At 34.3% G+C, this 19,600-nt stretch overlaps 1 protein-coding gene across 7 annotated transcripts in view; it reads left to right on the top strand.

The window, feature by feature from the left end:
• PPFIA2 (PTPRF interacting protein alpha 2) overlaps positions 1–19,600 on the top strand; it is a gene marked incomplete at both ends in the record, with an annotated part of 453,530 nt that overhangs the window by 336,374 nt on the left and 97,556 nt on the right. For all 7 annotated transcript variants that reach the window (XM_081311622.1, XM_081311628.1, XM_081311626.1 and 4 more), the window contains 3 exons: positions 10,318–10,539; positions 14,071–14,217; positions 15,244–15,378. In XM_081311622.1, coding sequence (XP_081167748.1) covers positions 10,318–10,539; positions 14,071–14,217; positions 15,244–15,378 — 504 coding nt within the window. The remainder of the gene's footprint in view (positions 1–10,317; positions 10,540–14,070; positions 14,218–15,243; positions 15,379–19,600) is intronic.

Here is a 19,600-nt window from a genome sequence, read left to right as displayed (position 1 = left end):
AGTAAAAGAGTAGTGTGCAGCCACTAACATATGTTTAAAACAAGCAATAAAAACTAAAGCAACATAAAATTCAAAATGAAAATGGTCACTTTACTAATTTCACTAAGCCACTGTTTTTCAAAGATATGGTACACGCTAAAGCTAGAAGTGAGATGAAAACATTTTAAAGAAAAGGTTGTTTTGTAAAGGATTATCAAATACAAAAAGAAAGGCATTTCATATTTTTATTGTTTACCTGGTAAAATGTGAAAAGAACATATTTAAATTCCCAGTCTTATCTCATGAGAAGCCAGTATGTTGTTACATTGTTTTATTTATGGGGCTTTTATTCCCTCTATTTGATCTTTTTTTTCTTTTAATTTTTTTTAGTTGTTGATTTACTTATATGTGGTATTGAGAATTGAACCTAGTGCCTCACACATGCTAAGGCAAGCACTCTACCAACTGAGTCACAACCCTAGCCTCCCTCTATTTGATCTTAAATATAGATTATCTATTTCTACCATATTATTTATTTTAATGTGAATTTGGAATAGTAGTTTTCTAAAATTTACCCAATATTTTTATAAAGATATTTTACCCATATAGGGGTTTTAAAACAAGTGGGGGTATTATCTTTTCTTTTATATTTGCCTTTTTCATAAATTTTATGTGAGAATAGCTAAGTATCTGTTTCTATATTTAATTTCATTTTGGATGCTTATATTTTTCCTAAAATTCATCTCATTTATTCATAGAAAGTTTCATTTTTCACTCATTCAACGAATACATTTTAAGTGCCTATATTATGGAACCTGCTGTTCTAGTCACAAGAGAAACCATCATATGACTCCTAAGCACTTGTGATACATCAAGGAAGGAATATATAGAGAGAGGTCCTTTCCTTCCTAGAGCTTCTGATTTGGCAAGATGGAGGAGGTTAGAAGTAATTTAACACCTTCTGTTTTATATGCATATATATGTATGTATGTATATATATATATATATATATATATATATATATATATACAAATTTAACAAAGATACTTTCTATTTCATAATAGAAATTTCATTAACTCCTATCTCAGTATCTACAAATCACTCAAATCAAATGCTGCCTAAAATAAATTTATTATAACTAAATAAACCTAAATTGTATATATACATTATTTAAGCCTATTATCTGACCCATAAAATAAACTACACCAACAATATTATATCTCAATTAATATACATTCTACTTGCCTATCATTAAAAATTCCTGAAATATTTAGATGTAAACTAAAACCTCTCAAACACTAATGCCTATTCTAATATAAACATAATACATAAATTAACATCCTTTATAAAAAGCCTGCTCACCTAAAACCCAACAAATGCAGACTTACATATATATACCTACATATATATACCTTAAACAGTTCTAATACAATACATCCCAAAACACTTAACTGTGAGAAAACAATAATCCCAATGTGTAGAATTACACATGCAAGTATCCTCAGTAAGGAAGCCCTTTATATCAAACAGATCAAAAGGAGATAGCATCAAGTACACTATTACATGTACTTCATCATGCCTTGCTAAACCACACCCTCCCAGGATACAGCATTGATTAAAATTAGGCATTATAAACAGAAGTTCAACTAAGTTATTAATATATAGGGTTGGTAAATTTCAAGCCAGCCACTGTGGTCATAGGTCATACATTAATCAAAATTAATAAAACACAGAATAAAATGTGTTTGAGATGCACCATAATAAGTTTAAGCTTTAGCTAAGGCCTAAAAATCCTCAGCTCTAATAAAAATAAATTCCTGATATGTGATATTTTATGTATACATTCATATACATATATTTGTATATATGTAAATAATTTGTATGTTAGAAGATGGTAAATCATTTTGAAAAAAAAAAAGGAAAGTAAGAAATACAAGGATCAAAGGTGGGGGACAGGTCCTAGGAGGTCAGAACTGGCCTCATTCAAACAATTTGGACATTCACTATGAGGATTACTAAAGAACATCCAGTAAGAAGAAAGAACTAAAGTGAAGACCTTATATAGAAGAGAGATTGACTTGTATGGTGAACAGTGAGTGTGGTTACCAATGTGGCCAAAATGAGAGCAAATGAAAGAATAACAGGAAAGAAATCTTAGTGATAAAGGCATTGGGGAAGGAAAATGGATAGGGGACTCAAGCGAATGGTGGTAGTGATCATTATTACTTATAAGAATTTTGCTTTTTCACTGAGTAGAATGAAAAACCATTGCAGAGTTCTGAGTAAGGACTTGATTTCACTACAATAGAATCACCTTGGGGCAATCTGGAGCTTCTTTAAGAATTAACATAAGACAGGGTTAGAAGCAAAGGACCTGTCAGGAGGCTTATAGTAAGTCCAAGTAGATGGCCCAGACAAAGGTGGCAAGAATAGAGGTCCTTAGAATCAGATTCAGATATACTGTGAAAAGAAAACTAACAATATATTGAATAGACGATGATAAAAAGAAAGGATTCGTGAATGACTAGGTTTTGGGCCTGAGCAATTGGAAAGATGGCATTATCACCAATTGTGTTGGGAGGAAAAAGGTAAAACATATTTGGGAACAAATTGTAGGAATATATGCATTGATAGGTCACAATGAACACATGAATACGTAATATGGTAGGGCTAAAGGCCTTTCTGATTAGGTAACATTGGAAGACAGCTCTAGAAAGACACTATTAGTCACCTTTAATGACCCCTCCAACTTTGCTTCCCACAGATGGATAATCTATAGAGAAAGAAAGCAGTTTCATAGTTGCCTAGGGCTTGGGATGCAGTTGTAAGTGATTGCTAATGGGTAGGAGGTTTCTCCTTGGGGTGATGAAAATATTATGTTGATTATTGCATAATTCTGAGAGTATGCTAAACTCTTCTGACTTTTATACTTCTAAAGGGTGGATTTTATTGTTGGTGAGTTGTATCTCAATAAAGCTGTTTAAAATAAGTACTTACCTTTTTAATTCAGTTATTTATCATATCAGTAAAAGAACAATAATTTATTTCAAAGGTGTGTCAAGATAGCAATAATTTGAAGCAAAAGCAAAAAAAAATATTTTTCTAAAATAAGAATCACAATTTTAATGACATTTCTATCCTGAAATTATGAAAACATACAATAAGTTCTCTGAAAAATATGTTTTAAGTTATTTGAAAGATGAAAGATCACACATTTTTATGGTTTGGATGTGAGTTGTCCCCAAGAAGCTCATGTGTGATACATGAAAAAAAGGATTAGAGGAGAAATGATGGAGTTATGAGAGTCTTAATGCAGTGAATTAATTCTATGATGGGAGTGAGTAGAAACTGAAGGAAGGTGGGGTGTGGCTAGAGGTGGGTCATTGGGAGCATGCCTTTGGGGTATATATATATATATTGGATATCTGGCCAGTAAAACTCTGTCACTGCTTTCTGATCTTCATGTGAGCTGCTTCCCTCCACCACACTCATCCACCATGAAATCTTGCCTCACCTCAAGCCCCAAGGAATGGAGACTGCTGTCTATGAATTGACAACTCATGAACCCCTAAATAAACTTTTCCTCCTCTACTGTTGTTCTGGTCTGATTTTTTAGTCACAGTGCCAAAAAAAGCTGACTAAAACAGAAATTGGTACCAGGAGTAGGGCCATTGCTGTGACTAAACTGACCATGTGGTTCACAAGCATTTGGAGCTTTTTGGAATGGGTAAGAGCAATTCTGAGATGTGTAACAGTGCAAGCTGGAAATGTTATAGATTGTTGTAAGTGGAACTTAATGTCTGATTCTGGTGGGAGCTCAGAAGACCAGAATGCCAATGGGACTGTGGACAGTGAGGACAGAGCTCAAGAGGTTCAGAGGAAAAGGAGGACACTAATGGTAATTAGACTAGAGGCTATTTCTATTATGTTCTGGCTGAAAATTTGTCTGCATTTTTGTCCCTGTCCTGGGACTTTCTGTAATGCTGATTTTAAAACCAAAGGACTTCTTAATCTGGTGGAAGAAATTTCTAGACAGCATAGCATTCGGGTGGTGACAGGGATATTGCTGGCAGCTTTTAACCAAGTTTATTGTAATATTCAATAGCAGAAAGCAGAACAGAAAGACTTGAAAAACCTGGACTTGAAAGGTGAGAGAAAACTGGGACTAAGGAAGTTGCAGTTGTTAAAGACATTACTGCCAGTAAAGATAAAGCTAAAGATTCTGCTCAGAGACAATAAGAAATATGGCTTCAGGGTATCTCAGGAGCTGGCCAGACCACACCCATCTCAGCCTCAAGGAAGTAAAAGTGAAATTCCTCTTGAGAAAAGACTAGTGGGGAATCCTTGCACAAGGAGGCCTAGGAAGTTTTTTCAACATGCTCAGTCACCCAGACACTCAGAGGCTGCTGCAGCCAGGGTCCCAGGGGGCTTTTGTATTACTCAAGATGGCAGGAGACCTCAAAGTCAACCATGTGGTGCTGCTTCTGCAGGAATGCAGGATGCTGGAGTTAGGGGATCATGGAAGATTCCACCAACATTTCAAAAGAAGGCCAGGCAAAGTTCAGCAGGGTTGGTGTCCCTGGGGGCAGCCCCTAAGAGGGCAAAGTATGGAGATGTCAGGAGGAAACCTAAGCTGCAGTGGAGACCCCTGAGCTTAAGAAATGCCAGTAACATGGACATTGTCCTAGGAAAGCTGCAGGAATCAAGCAGAGACTAGCCAACAGAAAGACCAGTTGGGCTGCAACAAATAAGGCCACAAGGATAGAGTTACACAAGCCTATTGAACAGAATGTCATCATGCCTGCCATCTGCCCCAGATGCTGGACATGGAGCTGTAGGACTTGTTTGCCCAGCTGGATTTCAATCTTGCTTTGGTCCTATCCCTTCTTTCAGTGCTACTATTTTTGTGAATGGGAATGTTTACTGTGTACTTTTATGTATTGGATACTTGTAAATAGCTTTTGAATTTTACAGGAACTCATGATGCAAGCATGCCCTGAGTCTGAGAGAAGACTTTGGACTTGAACTTTTGGGAAATCCTTGAACTGTTGAGACTATGGAGACTCTTGGAAATTTACTAAATGTATTTTGCAATGTGAGATAGTCATGAGCTTTTAGGGGCAAGGGCAAAATGTTGTGGTTTGGATGTGGTGTCCCCCAAAACCTCTTGTGTGAGACAATGCAGGAAGGTTTAGAGGAGATAGGATCAGGCTCTGAGAGCCTTAATCCAATCGGTGTATTAATCCCATAATAGGATTAGATGGGTGGAAGCTAAAGGCGGGTAGGGTGTGGCTGAAGGTGGGTCTTTGAGGCTTGCCTTTAGGATATATATCTTTGGTATCTGGCAAGTAGAGTCCCTCTGCTCTCTGATCCCATGTGAGCTGCTCCCCTGTACTACACTCTTCCACCATGATGTTCAGTCTCACCATGAGCTCCAAGGAATAGAGCCTACTGTCTATGGATTGAGACCTCTGAAACATTGAGCCTCCAAATACACTTTTCCTCCTTTAATATTATTCTGGTCAGGTCTTTTAGTCACAGTGGCGAAAAAGCTGACTAAAACACACATTGTTTGGGGATGGGAATGTAGCTCTGTGGTGAAGTGCTTTCCCAGCTTAAGAAACAAATTGAGAAATCAAAAATATTTCCCTGAATTGTCCCAAATTTCAAAATACCATGAAGATCATGCAGCATACCTCTGCTCTTTGAAGGAATTAAAGAGGTTAACATTTGAGAAGTGTTTTATTTTAGTTGCCTGATTACTGTTTATATTTAGTTAAATTCCTCTCACCTTAAGCCTATTAAATATATTATATACAATATTATACAAGATTTTAATGTACCACAGGTGCACAAAATTGCAATAACAATTTTTTTCTAATTAGAAAACTGAAATCATTCCATTTCATGGAATAAATATTGTCACATATAAACACACATCATATATCTGTATATGTATATATACTCATTGTAGATAGATATGAATGTTTGGTATGTGTATATGAATGCTTGGTACTTATGTCTACTATACAGCATGCATGGTTTTAACCTGTTTATTTATTCTGATTACAGGCAATATAGTAAAGGGTAGATGGACTGAGTTGGGAGCTCAAAGCTCTGCAGTTTAATTCACATCAACTTTATATGTAATTCCATAAGTCTCAGTTTTTCCAAAGTTCTAAAGGACTCTACAATTCTAACTGTATTTTTTTAATTATAAAAAATAACTTTTATAACAAACTTTTTTTGTGATTTTTTATTTTTTAAAAAGAATGTATTAATGTATAATTTACATGCAATTAAAGTACACAATCCCATGAATTTTGAATTTTGATACACACACACAAACACACGCACACACACACACACATATACATAAATGCCACTTCAGTCAAGACAGAGAACATTTCCGTCACCATTAAAAGTGTTCTTGTGCCCTTTTACAGTCACTCCCACCTACCACAACCCAGTTCCAGGCTCTTGCCAGGAAAGATTAGAATTGTTTATTCTAGAATTTCATATACTGGAGTCACATAGTGTGTGCTCTTTTGTGTCTTGTTTCTTTTTCTCTCAGTTTATTTTTCAGTTCCATACATGTTATTGCAAATAGAAGTAGTTTATTCTTTCTTATTTTTTGAATTACTGACTCATTATATATTAAATAATGATAAAAACAATAATACAGAGATCTCCTGTTTTTTTCAGTTTTTTTTTCAATTTATTTAGTACAGAATAAAAAACGTTGTTCATAGGGGACTCCCTGTTGATTACTAATTTTTATCTTGAGCTATAAGTTGGATCTACAAACCTAAGATTTGAAGATACTACTAACCATCTGATCTGAATGGTTCTAATATGGGTACTGAACTTTAATAAAAGGGACAGGTGATATTGCAAATGTGGAGGAACAGAGGGTTCATACTGCGGTTCACAGGCTTCATCTGCCTCCTTGCTAGGAGTGTTGCTTGCTAAGAGCTGGGTATGGACCTAAAAAGAGAGGAACCATGTACCTTTGAAATATACAATTGTACACTGAGAAGGGTCATGTAGCAACTGAGAACTGGGTTTGGGAAGACGGCTAGACCCAGCTGCCAAAATCATAATACCTGAGGTATGGTTTTGCAGGGTTTGTTATAATTTCAAATATCATCAACTTCTGTATACAATCTACAAGTAACTAGGCAAGTCTAAGATTTTATATAACTTCCAGCTCTAGAGGAGTAGAGATATTCTGCTGGGTAATTGAAAAAAATGCAAGTAAGTCTGTTTAATCTTTCTCTGCCCTTTTAATTTAGATTTTCCTAGCTGTTCCTCTGTGCTTTCTCATTGCATTAAATTATTGGATTAAGCATTTCTAGCTATTTGTCTGCTTTCCATTTCTCTGCATTGCATCTTTCCAACTATTCTTATGATACTTTCTGTTCTTCCTCTTTTCTGCTATAGTCAATTCCTAAAAATTTTCATTACTAAAATTCATGAGCTATGCAAAATTACCCCCCATATGGTTATGGCAACAAACATCCTATTTGCTATTTCTATAAACTCATCTATTCCACATATGATTTCAAACTATCATACTGTATGTGATAATTTTATGCTATTTTATTCATAGATTTAAAAATTTTAAACTCTCATACATGGCTAATGGAAGAAATGGGGTTTATAGCACCAAACATAAACCTTTTAGCACATAAAAAGGAGAGAAAAAATGGAAAGGAGATGAGTAAATTAGAGTAAGTGTATTGGGGAAGGGAAGAGATAAGTCAAAGAGAGGCATTGGGGAATGGGGTTGATCAAATTATGTTGTGTGCATATATGAATATGACAGAATGGATTCCACTATTATGTATAAGTATAGTGTACCAATAAAAATAGTAGACAATTTTACACCTATTAAGTGATTAAGAATCATATAAGTATTAAGATATATATGGCTTTTTACCTTGAAAAGGACCTGAACTTTCTTTGAAAAAGTGAGTGTCAAAATAATTAAAGACTTTTGTTTATTTCGAAGTGGTGAACAAACTATCTAAGGTCAGCAGAAAGTTGTAACACAGATGAGGATGGTAAATTACACCACCCCCAGGGAACTGAGGTCAATTGGTGTTAAATACTTGGGGGAGATGCATGTGTGCATTTGATATGTTCCTACTTGGCTTATTTCAGCTAGTTGCCGTTTTCTGTGTTTAGTCAATGCTTCTCAGGAACAAAATTGCAAACAGTAGAACTCAATATTTGATATTACATTCAAATTGTTTCCTGATAATATCCATAATATTGGAACAAATTCATGTTGCTAAATAAACATTATAGCAGATTGACTGTACTCTCTTTGCCCTTTCTCCATAGTTTCCTATATCCACTTGGTTGTTGTTTTCTTCACAGAAGTAATTAATTCCCAATTGTTGTACTACTCTCACCACAAACCTGCTCCCACACAGTTGTTCTATGGAAGGTTCATCTTTTACATTTTTAATTGACAAGTGATCATTGTATCTACTTTCAAGATAATTATCATATGGCTCAACTTACTGTTTTGTTGTGTTGAGAATATTTAACATCTACCCTATTAGCAATTTTGAAATATGTGCTACATTTTTAACTGTAGTCAAAATGCTGTGTAATAAGATCACTGAACCCCACTGCTTCTAACTGAAACTTTCTACCCTCTGATGAGCAACCTCCCCTTTTCTCATCCTACACCTATCTCCTGCCCTTGTTACATAATTCCACTCTCTACTTCCATAGATATGACTATATTAGAGTCTACATGTTAGTGAGATCATGCAGGACTTTTCTCTGTGCCCAACTTAGTTCACTTAGCAAAATGTCCTCTAGATTGATTCATGTTGTAAAAAATGACAATTTTCTTCTTTTATAAGGCTGACTAGTTTCTATTAGTGTAGAAACCAACTTTCCTTTATTCATCCATCAATGAACCCATAGGTTGGTTCCCAAGGATGGCCACTGTTGTTGCAGTGAATATGCTAGTGCAGATATCTCCGTGACATTGATTTTGATTCTTTGGTTACACAAAAGGTATAAGATTGCTGAATCACATGTTATCTCAATTTTTACGTTGTTTTTTTAAGGCACTTCCTTACTGATTTCTAAAATTTTTGTGCTAATTCACATTGCTACCAACAACACACAAGAGTTCCATTCAGTTCACATTCTTGCCAACATTATCTTTTGACTTTTTGATGATAACGAATGAGATGCTATCTCATTAAGTCTCATTTTGCATTTCTTTGATTTCTTTAAAATTTTTTATTGGTTCTTTTTAGTTACACATGACAGTAGAATCCATTTTGATAAAAATTATACAAGTGTGGAAGTTATCTTATTCTAATTAGGACCCCATTCTTGTGGATATTCAGGATAGTAGGATTCACTGTAGTATATTCATGTATGTACAAAGGGAAGTTATGTCAGATTCATTCCACATTCTTTCCTTTTCCTATCCCTACTCCCTTCCCTTCATTCCCGTTTGTCTCATCTATTGAATTTGTGAAGTTGAACATTCTTTTCATTTACCTTCTGGCCTTTCGTATGTCTTCTTTTGAGTAATGTCTTTTCAGGTCCTTTGCCAGTTTTGTAATAGGTTTATTTGCTTGTTTGCTGTGAGTTTGATTTCCTGTATGTTTTGGATACTAGCCTGTGCTGTACACTTGTGAAGACAGGGGTCCACTGGCTTCTGGAGGGCCTTTCTAAAAGGAGAAATGTCAGTCTCAAAGCTTTTAACCCTTTTAACTTCCCTCTTGTGGATTGTGTGCACACATAATGTTTGTTACTAACAATACATAAATCAAGACTGCTATACATTTTTCCCCCTGTGGTCAGAATCACGATTTCCAAAAAAAAAATATCATCTATGTTCTTTTTCTGTGTGTCATTCAAAATAAGATTTGGAAATTCACAAAGCATTTTGAATAAAAATTTAAAATATTACAGTTTCTGCATCCCTACCTATTAAAAATAATATACTATTATCTCAATAAAATATATATTAATAATAAAGTATATAATTATTGTTACTATAAAAGCCAGTTATTTATTACATGTGATTTGTGCTACTTTATATATGTATACAAACACAAGTATATACACACAGATATGTATGTATACATATGTAGTCAAATGCTTCTGTTCACCTTTTTGAAATTTACTGATTTGCCTTCATATAATATCAATTAACTATTTTCTCAGAAACTTGCTTTTTCTCCAAAACTTCTTGTCAGTATGAAAGCTATGTCAATTTCACTATTTATTTGCATTTTTTTTTAAATTTGAGGATAAAGAACATCCTAAGTGCCCTATCTTGTTCTATTTCTGCAGCGTCTGTCCAATGGCTCTATAGACTCAACAGATGAAACCAGTCAAATAGTTGAACTACAAGAATTGCTTGAAAAGCAAAACTATGAAATGGCCCAAATGAAAGAACGTTTAGCAGCCCTTTCTTCCCGAGTGGGAGAGGTGGAACAGGAAGCAGAAACAGCAAGAAAAGATCTCATTAAAACAGAAGAAATGAACACTAAATATCAAAGGGACATTCGGGAGGTAAGTGATTCATAACACTCTTGGTCTTTGCTTCCTGAACACTGCCTCTGGGAAACTATTTCCATAATTTCCTCTAATGGTGTGAAATCTTTACTTCTCAAAAGACCATAATTTGGGTCACATTATATTAGTTATGTACTTGTTCAGCAAAGCAAAAATAGTTTATTTCATCAACAACACTTTAAATATGTATGGGAGGAAATTTTGGGTGTCAAGTCTCAGATACAATAAAGACTTTCTGAAGCTTTAATGAATTTTTAAAAATCCAGGCTTTTAATTTTAAATAACTGTGTGTGGGAATGAATCACGACTTTCTATAATCTTAGCATTTAAGAATACTCAAAGACGTTACTTTAAATCATTCCCTCTTATTTTGGTTCTGTGTCTATGAATGCGAAGTAAATGTGTGAATGTTATACATATGTATAACATAACCTTTCTTTTTCTATATATTCAGTTCTTGCTGGAATTAACATTGCTTTATCATTGACAAAAAAGAAAGAACTTTAAAGTTACTACAAAAGATACAAGGAGATGTTTTATTTGTAACACTGCCAAATCATCTTACCTGCTAACGTTGAAGTTTAGAATCAATTATTTTCTCTCAATTGAAAAGAAAATTATTTCTCTCTCTGTGAAAAACTTTTGTGACTTTTACCCTCTTCTATTTTTTCATACTCTTTTAAATCATGTGTTTTTATCTTTTTATATTGTTTGTAGGTGCTTAACCAGTTGTTAATGTAGTGACTCTAGTCTCTGTACTTAATTCTCTTTCCCCCATTCTCTCTTGCACCCATTTCACCATACTTATGACTCCACGGTCCATAAAAACTGTCTTTATAAGAGTTTCTATTGATCTCTGTGTTACTGAGTGAAGAGGTCAGTTCTCAGTACTTTGAATCACTTTATCACCTTACCACTCTTCCTTCTCTAGAGCATGTCTTCACTGAACTAAAAAAAACACTGCTTTCTCCTGAATTTCCTCCATATTTACTCCCTGCCCTCATCTCAAGAGTCCTTTACTGGGTCCTTTCCCTACCCAACCTCAGAATGCCTTCCCTTCTCAATCCACCCTAGTAAATTCAGAATAGTCTCATGACTCCAAAACCCTCCATGGCCTTCTGACTCCCACTTTGTATCTCCAGCTGGTCTTGCTTTCCCGATTTCCAGGTGGTTGTATAGAATTCTAAGTGGTGTCACAAAATTGACATCTTCAAAACTGTTTTCTTGCTATTTCCCCGACACACCTGACTCACCTGCAGTCTTACATGCCCATCGTTGTTGTTGCTCTTTCCAAAAGTCCCTGGTATCCCTATTTGATGCAGACACTATAGTTTGCATCAGTGATAAATGCTAATACCTCTATAATCCCAATATATCCATTATATGACCTCTTCTCACAACTGTCATGGCTCTTCTTTGTTCCACACAAATACTTTTTCCCATGGATTATTATAATAGTCTCTTTTCTGGTCTTTCTGCTTCAGACTTTGGCTCACCTTAGTCTATACCCCATAACCAAAGTAGCCTGCTTATGCATTAGCTCATGCTACTTTTCTGCTTAAAACTCTTCAATGGTTACCTTTTTCACTTATAGTGACATCAAAACCCTAAAATGGCCTAAAAGACATGTATAGTCTCTGTTACCTCCCTCCTGACCTTTTGTAGTTCATCCCTTCTGTCATTCTAGCCCACTCATTAAAGGTGACCTCCTCTGCAAGCAGGACCTATTAAGTTGAATCTTCTTATCACCCTGCCATTTGCTCAAATGTTGTCTTCTCCAGGAAGTATTCTCTTACCTTGCTATTTACACATACATACTCTCCCTCTTTTTTCATTTATTTATCCCACAACACTTCCTCTTCCTGGCACAATATACATTTTACAGATTTGCTTGTACATCATCTGACTCCTTCCATGACTATACATAAAGATGCTTGAGAACTGGGAATTTTGTTTTGCTTTGTTCACTGCTCTCTTCTTACTTTGTACACAACTAGTAAGCATAATAGGCACCCAAAAACATCTTTGCTAAGAGCACTGACACTTATAGGTTTATATAATAAGTAAATGTCAGAATGCATGGATGGGGTTAGAACATGCACTAAAACATTAACTACTGTTTCTGAAAGAGATGATCTGTGAAGCGGTAGATTCACTCCAGCTCAGGTAATACAACTTTATATAAATCAATAGTCTGTGGATACCTGTCTCCTTTTAATTCCTTCCCACAACCCAAAGTCAGGGAATTTATAAAGTAGATGAAGTTTAACCTCTCTTCTATACCACCTTTGAGGAATCACTAGGATTTCTTTCTTTGAATTCACCAGGTCTATTTCTTGAACTGTTTCTCATTCTGATATTTCTTCATTCTCTTGGTTCCAGAGGTCTAGGTATTTCCCTTTCATTTTAGCACTTACATATCCAATTTGTACTTACCTAATCTAGTGTCACCTCAGAAAGAGTCCGATGCCTCTAGCTCCCCCTTTTTTGTCACCCATTTAAAAATAAGTCCTTAGAATGAATAGTCTCTGAATGTAGGTGACAGAGAGCCCAATTAGAGGAGAGACATCAATCCTCTAATGCCAGGTTTTCTTTTATTAGGAATTTCTTCTAATGGATACAATGGTCTCCTTTCACAGGAAATTCTTCTAAAACAGAATTACTCTTTTTCAGCTCAAAGAGTTCCATGAAAAAAAAAATCTTGTCATTCCTCTTTGAGTTGAGATTGCAAACACAAATGTTTTCAAAGCCAAGTAGGCAATATAAATGTGTGAAATGCCAGGTGCAAGACAGTAGGAGGTGACAGTGTTGAGAAGACCATTGAGCTGAGCAGAGCCCAACCTCAGGCTGCCTTTCTGCACTTACACACACACACACACACACACACACACACACACACACACACGGCACTCAGGCTACTGTGAAGGGTAACTAAAATATGTCTGAAAGGTTTACTTCTCAAGTCCCACAGCCCTGGTTTAATAAGGACTTCAGAAGGACCAACCACCTTTGAAAGCGATTACTAGTGCATTATATTTGATTTCTCTAATTTCCCATGAACTATCTGTGGAAAAGTTCTTATTACCCTCACTTTTCCCAGATGAGGACCCTAAGGCTTAGTGAGATAAAGTGACTGGCCCAAAGCTTCCTTACCACCCTCCCACTCTAGCTCCAAGAAATGGGATCAGCCTGGCTTCAAAACTTGTGTTTTCCCATTATGAACTTCTTCCACAATCAACATAAAATAACACTTTATTCAATGATGGCAGCTATTGTAAAAAATGCAGCCTCACTGTAACTTCCACCTACCTAGTTAATGTTTTGGTCATTCTGGTTAACAGAGGATATAAGATGACTTCAGATAAATAAATGGGGGAAATTCACATAAAATCTTGTATTACTTCCATAAAAAGAATGTCTTTACTTCAATAAAACCATACTTTTTTATGCCTTATAATTTTATTTACATGAAAACAACACATTAAGCTATCTGTGAATCTGACTTGATTTTTTAAATTTTAATTACAGGCTATGGCACAGAAGGAAGACATGGAAGAAAGAATCACCACTCTTGAGAAGCGTTACCTCAGTGCTCAGAGAGAATCTACCTCCATACATGACATGAATGATAAATTGGAAAATGAGCTGGCAAATAAAGAAGCCATCCTACGGCAGGTTCAGTATCTCTGTCTTGGTTTTGTTCTGGTCCATGTGTGTGTTCTCATCATTCTCACAAAACACAGAGTAAGTAAAATAGAGTGAATCTTGGCAGATGATTGGCCAAACATGCTCTTACATCTAGAATAAAGCTAATGAAAAGCAAAATGTGATTTCCAGTATATCGTTCACGTGTTAGAAAAATAAAATTGTCTTTATAATGATAAAAAATAATTAACATTATTGACTTTTAATCTGTATGTTAATCAGAAATTGTGCTAAACCATTTACATGTTTGTATGACTTTATTCTAACCGTTTCTGAAGTAGGAATGGTTTTTACACTGAATACACGAAGGAGCAAAGACATTAAAGTTTCCCAATGTTACACATCTGGTAATGCCAGAACAATAATGAAGTCTATCGGGATTCAGAGCAAGAGTAGACAAACTATGGTCCATGGGCCAAATCTTTTTGGCTGCCTGCAATTGTAAATAAAGCTTTATTGGAACACAGCCATGTATAATAATTTAATCACGTTTATGACTGCTTTTGTGTTACAACAGCAGACTTGAGGAGTTGGAACAGAGATCATTTGATACACAAAGCCAAAATATTTACTGTCAAGCCCTTTACAGAAAGCTTTTCAGTCTCATCTCTAGAGCCAGGACTCAGTTCTCAAACTACATTCCCTGTCCCAACTCCAGACTAATGGGGTGATTTTCCTTATTTGTTATCATGATACATCTGATGTCTTAATACTGAGTTTTATGCCATTTGTTCCAGCTTATACTCATTAGCAATTTCTTTTCTTTTTGCTGCCAAGGGTAAGAGATTTTCTATTGTTTTAATATGCAGAATTTTATTAAGGAAAATGGATAAGTAATACATGAAAGCGTGATGATAATCATCACTTAGCACATGTAAGTGTGTTAGTGGCTGATTTTAAGTATAGATTAATGGATGAAGTGTAAAGCCCATAATGACTACATTTGCTATATTAACTCTGACCCTTTAAGTGCCTCTTTTACCATTCTTATTTCAGATGGAAGAGAAAAACAGACAGCTACAAGAGCGTCTCGAGCTGGCTGAGCAAAAGTTGCAGCAGACTATGAGAAAAGCTGAAACCTTACCTGAAGTAGAGGCTGAACTGGCTCAGAGAATTGCAGCCCTAACAAAGGTACCACACTAAAACAATTAGTAGGTCCACCTGGATATAAGTGTAGCAACAATTGTGGCTCAAAATGGAATATATAAAGATTTTCTTTAGGCCCTAGAAAAGTCAATTTTATTGATATTTATGGTGTTAATCTCTTATTTAATGATTTTTTTCTTATTGCATGTATCTTACTAATGCTGATATCAGTGACCATGGGTACAAATGTAATAATAACTCTTTTGCCAACTTAAACATTAATAAAACAGACAATATTTCACTTTATTGTCATAGTTAATTTTCCATGGTAATATTTACACATAGTATAATGGAGATAAACACTCAGTGATGTTAAATGTTTCAAATATATATACATGAGTCATAACAATAGGCTTCACATAAGTTGTCATTAGAAGTTTACAAAATAAAATACAATGTTGATTTTTTCACACTATAGAACAATAAAACTTGCTAGAAATTGGAAGTTATAGAAGTCTGCAGGGAAAAAAAACATTAGATAGCAAAAAGTTATAGAATTCTGCAGGGAAAAAACATTAGATAGCAAAAAAGTGGTTTTTATACTTGTAATTTCTTCTGAAAATTAAAATTAATAATACTCCGAAGATTTCAATGTTTTCTGCCATATTTTGGCCAATAGATTCTACAACATCTTTATAATTTAGAACTTTGAAAACTTTATAATAAAAAAGAGTAATCTGACCCCTAACAGTCAAATGGAAATGGGATTACTTCAAACTGTACAAACATTTCACTAGAAAAAAAAAATCCTGATTATTGTTATTAATAGCATGTTGGACTTTTGTTAGCCATTCAAAAATTGTACAGACATTTTATATTTTCACACAATCATTGCTGTTTGCTAATTTTTTTCAGGCCATAGCAATAAATGGGTACTATAGTTATGTGAACTTTAAGTTTAAATTCTGACATTATGGGTTTTCCGAAGCAATTGGTACAGAAATGGAAAAGAAGGCACACAAAACCTACTCTCTTGAGAAAGTAAATAGTTAAAGATGAACAGTCAGCTAATCTTCCTGTTTGTTAAAATAAGGAAGTTCACTGGGTAGTTAGAAGGCAAACTTATCATTTAATTTGAAAATATTTCCTAAATTATATAAAGCTTTCCAAAATCACATAAAGCTATCCAAACATATTACTATTTTTATGTTTTTCTTGCAAATGCTTGTTTTAAATTTCTATAGCATGGATTAAGATATGCAAAGTTGGCTTTTTATTTGAGGAACATAAGTAACTTTCTTAAAGAGGTTTTTTGTTTTGTTTTGTTTTGTTTTTGTACTAAGAATTAAACCCCAGGGTGCTTTACCTTGGAACCACACCCCAAGGGCTTTTCAAATTTTATTTAGAGACAGGGACTTGCTGAGTTACTTAGGGCCTTGCTAAGTTGCTGAGGATGGCTTTGAACTTCCTGCCTCAGCCTCCCAAGCCACTTGGATTACAAGTGTGCACCTCTGTGCCCACCTCATAAAGAGTTCTTAAATATCATTATTTAGAGGGGGGAGGGGGATAAATGAGTGATTACATAAGAAAAATAACTTTTTAAAATTTAGTGTATAATAGTACTACATTGATATTATCCTGACTAAAATACTAGAAAGTCAATAATCTTCCCCAAGGAAACAATTTAAATTGCCTCTGCTTATTAAAGACTGATAATAGACTATAATTTAAAATATAATATTTGAGTTACAGGGCAAAAATGTTCCTAAGAATTCTTTAGAATGAAAATATAAATATATATATATATATATATATATATATATTGGATGTCTCATCCTTTTTTGTTCTCTTTTTATTCTGTTAGACTTTTATTTTGATATACTATCTTGTGCACTCCAAATAATTTCCTTAGCTTACTCCTACCTAAAATATTGCCCAATGTCCACTTTCTCTGCATTCTTTTCCTTTTCTTATCTTTCAGAAAAATTTTAACCTTCTTAAAAAATCTTATAAAGCTAGGGCTGGGGTTGTAGCTCAGTGGCAGAGCACTTGCCTAGCATGTGTGAGGCACTGGGTTTGATAACCACATATAAATAAATAATAAAAAATAAAGGTACATCAACAATTTAAAAAATCTTCTAATGCTACAATTCCCTCTTCTCCGTTTTTACTACCTTCTCTTCGGACTGGTTCTAAATCAACAACATATTTCAGATACGCAATTTTTATATTAATGACTTCTTTTGGTATGTGAACTCCTTGAGTGCTGAAATGTTCTCCTGAACACATTTCACATGATAACATTTTTATAACATTGGAAGATCACTTTTTCATGTGCTTTCCCAAAGTTTATAGCTTTGACAGTCTTGTATTTTCTTGTCCTCTGTTCTCAATAGCTTTAGGGACTATCCCTATAACCTGCTTTATTATTTTTTTTTTCAATTGCAGTGTATTTTTAGCCTCTCAGTATTATTGTTCATCATAGTCTCTTTTACAATTTCTTACTCTTTTGACTACTTACTAAAATAGAAATATTTTTGCTTAGCTTAGATGCAGGCTCCCCTCTGCTAATATTTTGAAGACTTTTAGCAATCTGTCAGACATTTTATTTGACTGGTGTCTTTTTTTCTACTTTTACTACCTGCCAATCAGAATTCCTGATTAACTGCTATGCATAAAACCAAACTTGAGTTTTGGCAAGTTTATTCACAATGAACCTGAAATTAAAGATTTCAGGTTCCTAACCCTATGATTTTATACCTACTTCCTTAATTCAAATGCATATTTCCTCAGCAAGGACATAATTCATCTTGAGTTCATTTTTAGTAACAATAAAAAGTATCAGCTATAACATTGTAATTTAGACATGGCAGGAATCCATGTCTGAAGTGAATTTTCACAGTGTGTGGTATATGTTCAAAGTCAAGACAGGAACAGGTAGAAGTTCTAAAGACTTTCAGGACGTTTTAGAATCTTTTATTTTTGAATAGATACTTTTGAAAGTTGAAATATTCATGTCATCTGATTAATTTCAATACCTCTAACTGCCTGTTAAAACATACTTTTGCAAGATTACATACAACTTAATAAACCTATATTATATAATTTCAACAAAATCTGAACTCATTAACTGTATTCTTAATAGAACTCTAAGCTTAAATGATATTTATAAAACTATTGTTTTTCCATTTGGGGACCATTGTAGCTTTCTGTGTTGTTTTTGCTCAGAAATTTGTGGAAGATGTGAAGAAAGAAATTGTTTATTTGTTATTTGTGCATGAGATTCCACATTTATGAGATAAAAATATCAGAAGGAAAATCTTACAAAATATGAATACTGAGTTATAATTTATGTAAACATTCCAAATTTGAAATATTAAAGGCTTATTACATAGATTAAATTGGAATTTGTTGCATAAAATAGTAAAATAAATGTATATGAACTTGATACATGAATTGGTTACTATTTTATTTGCTGCATGACATATAGTCTTATATTGGCATAGAGTAAATTTTGTTATTTTAGAATGGACTTATATAAAATAAGATAATATGATCTGGAGTGAAAATTTATAGCCCTGAGAGAGGGTTGTGTTGATGTTATAATTACTTTACTTACAATTGTGACTTAAATGTTGATGTGATTTTCTATGTAATTTGTGCTTAACATACTAATACAATTCAGCTATCAGCAATGTCACATGTGTTAACACCCTGCACTCTGGTAACCTGACAAGTCACCTCCAAGGCATGTAACTAACCTTAGCACTGGGCAAACTTCAGCTCACAAAGACTCTGTGCTGCCTGTTCACTTTAGGGCACAATTTTGTTTCCATAGAAACAAATCTATGTAGAAAATTTTGTAGTGGTCCTTGGTGTCATTTTGGAAAGTTCACAAATAAATATTCTTGTCCTCGCAGCAATATTGACACCTTGATAATTTGAGGACTTTCAATAATTTTGAGTTTTTGAAATTTTGACTTTTTAATAATTTGAAATTTTAAAATTTCAACTTTGAGCTTAGGCAGTTAGGTTTTAGATGGATGAGTACAATGTGCATTGGGAGACCAGAAGTTATCTTGTAAGTTGGCCTCCTGAGATAACTAATTCCTGCTTCAATTGGGGAACACTCACAATATAATTTTCCCCATGGTTTAGGTTTGTCCCTGATGTCCAGAGAATAGTGTTTATAGTGAATTTTGTTCCAAATGTATTACACCTGAATTACTGCCTTGCATACTCTGCAGCATTTAGATACATTGTTATC

Source organism: Spermophilus citellus, assembly GCF_964194105.1.
Source record: "Spermophilus citellus genome assembly, chromosome: 10".
Lineage (NCBI taxonomy): Eukaryota > Metazoa > Chordata > Mammalia > Rodentia > Sciuridae > Spermophilus > Spermophilus citellus.
The sequence above is the reverse complement of the archived record's forward strand: the minus strand, read 5'-3'. Positions and strand labels throughout refer to the sequence as shown.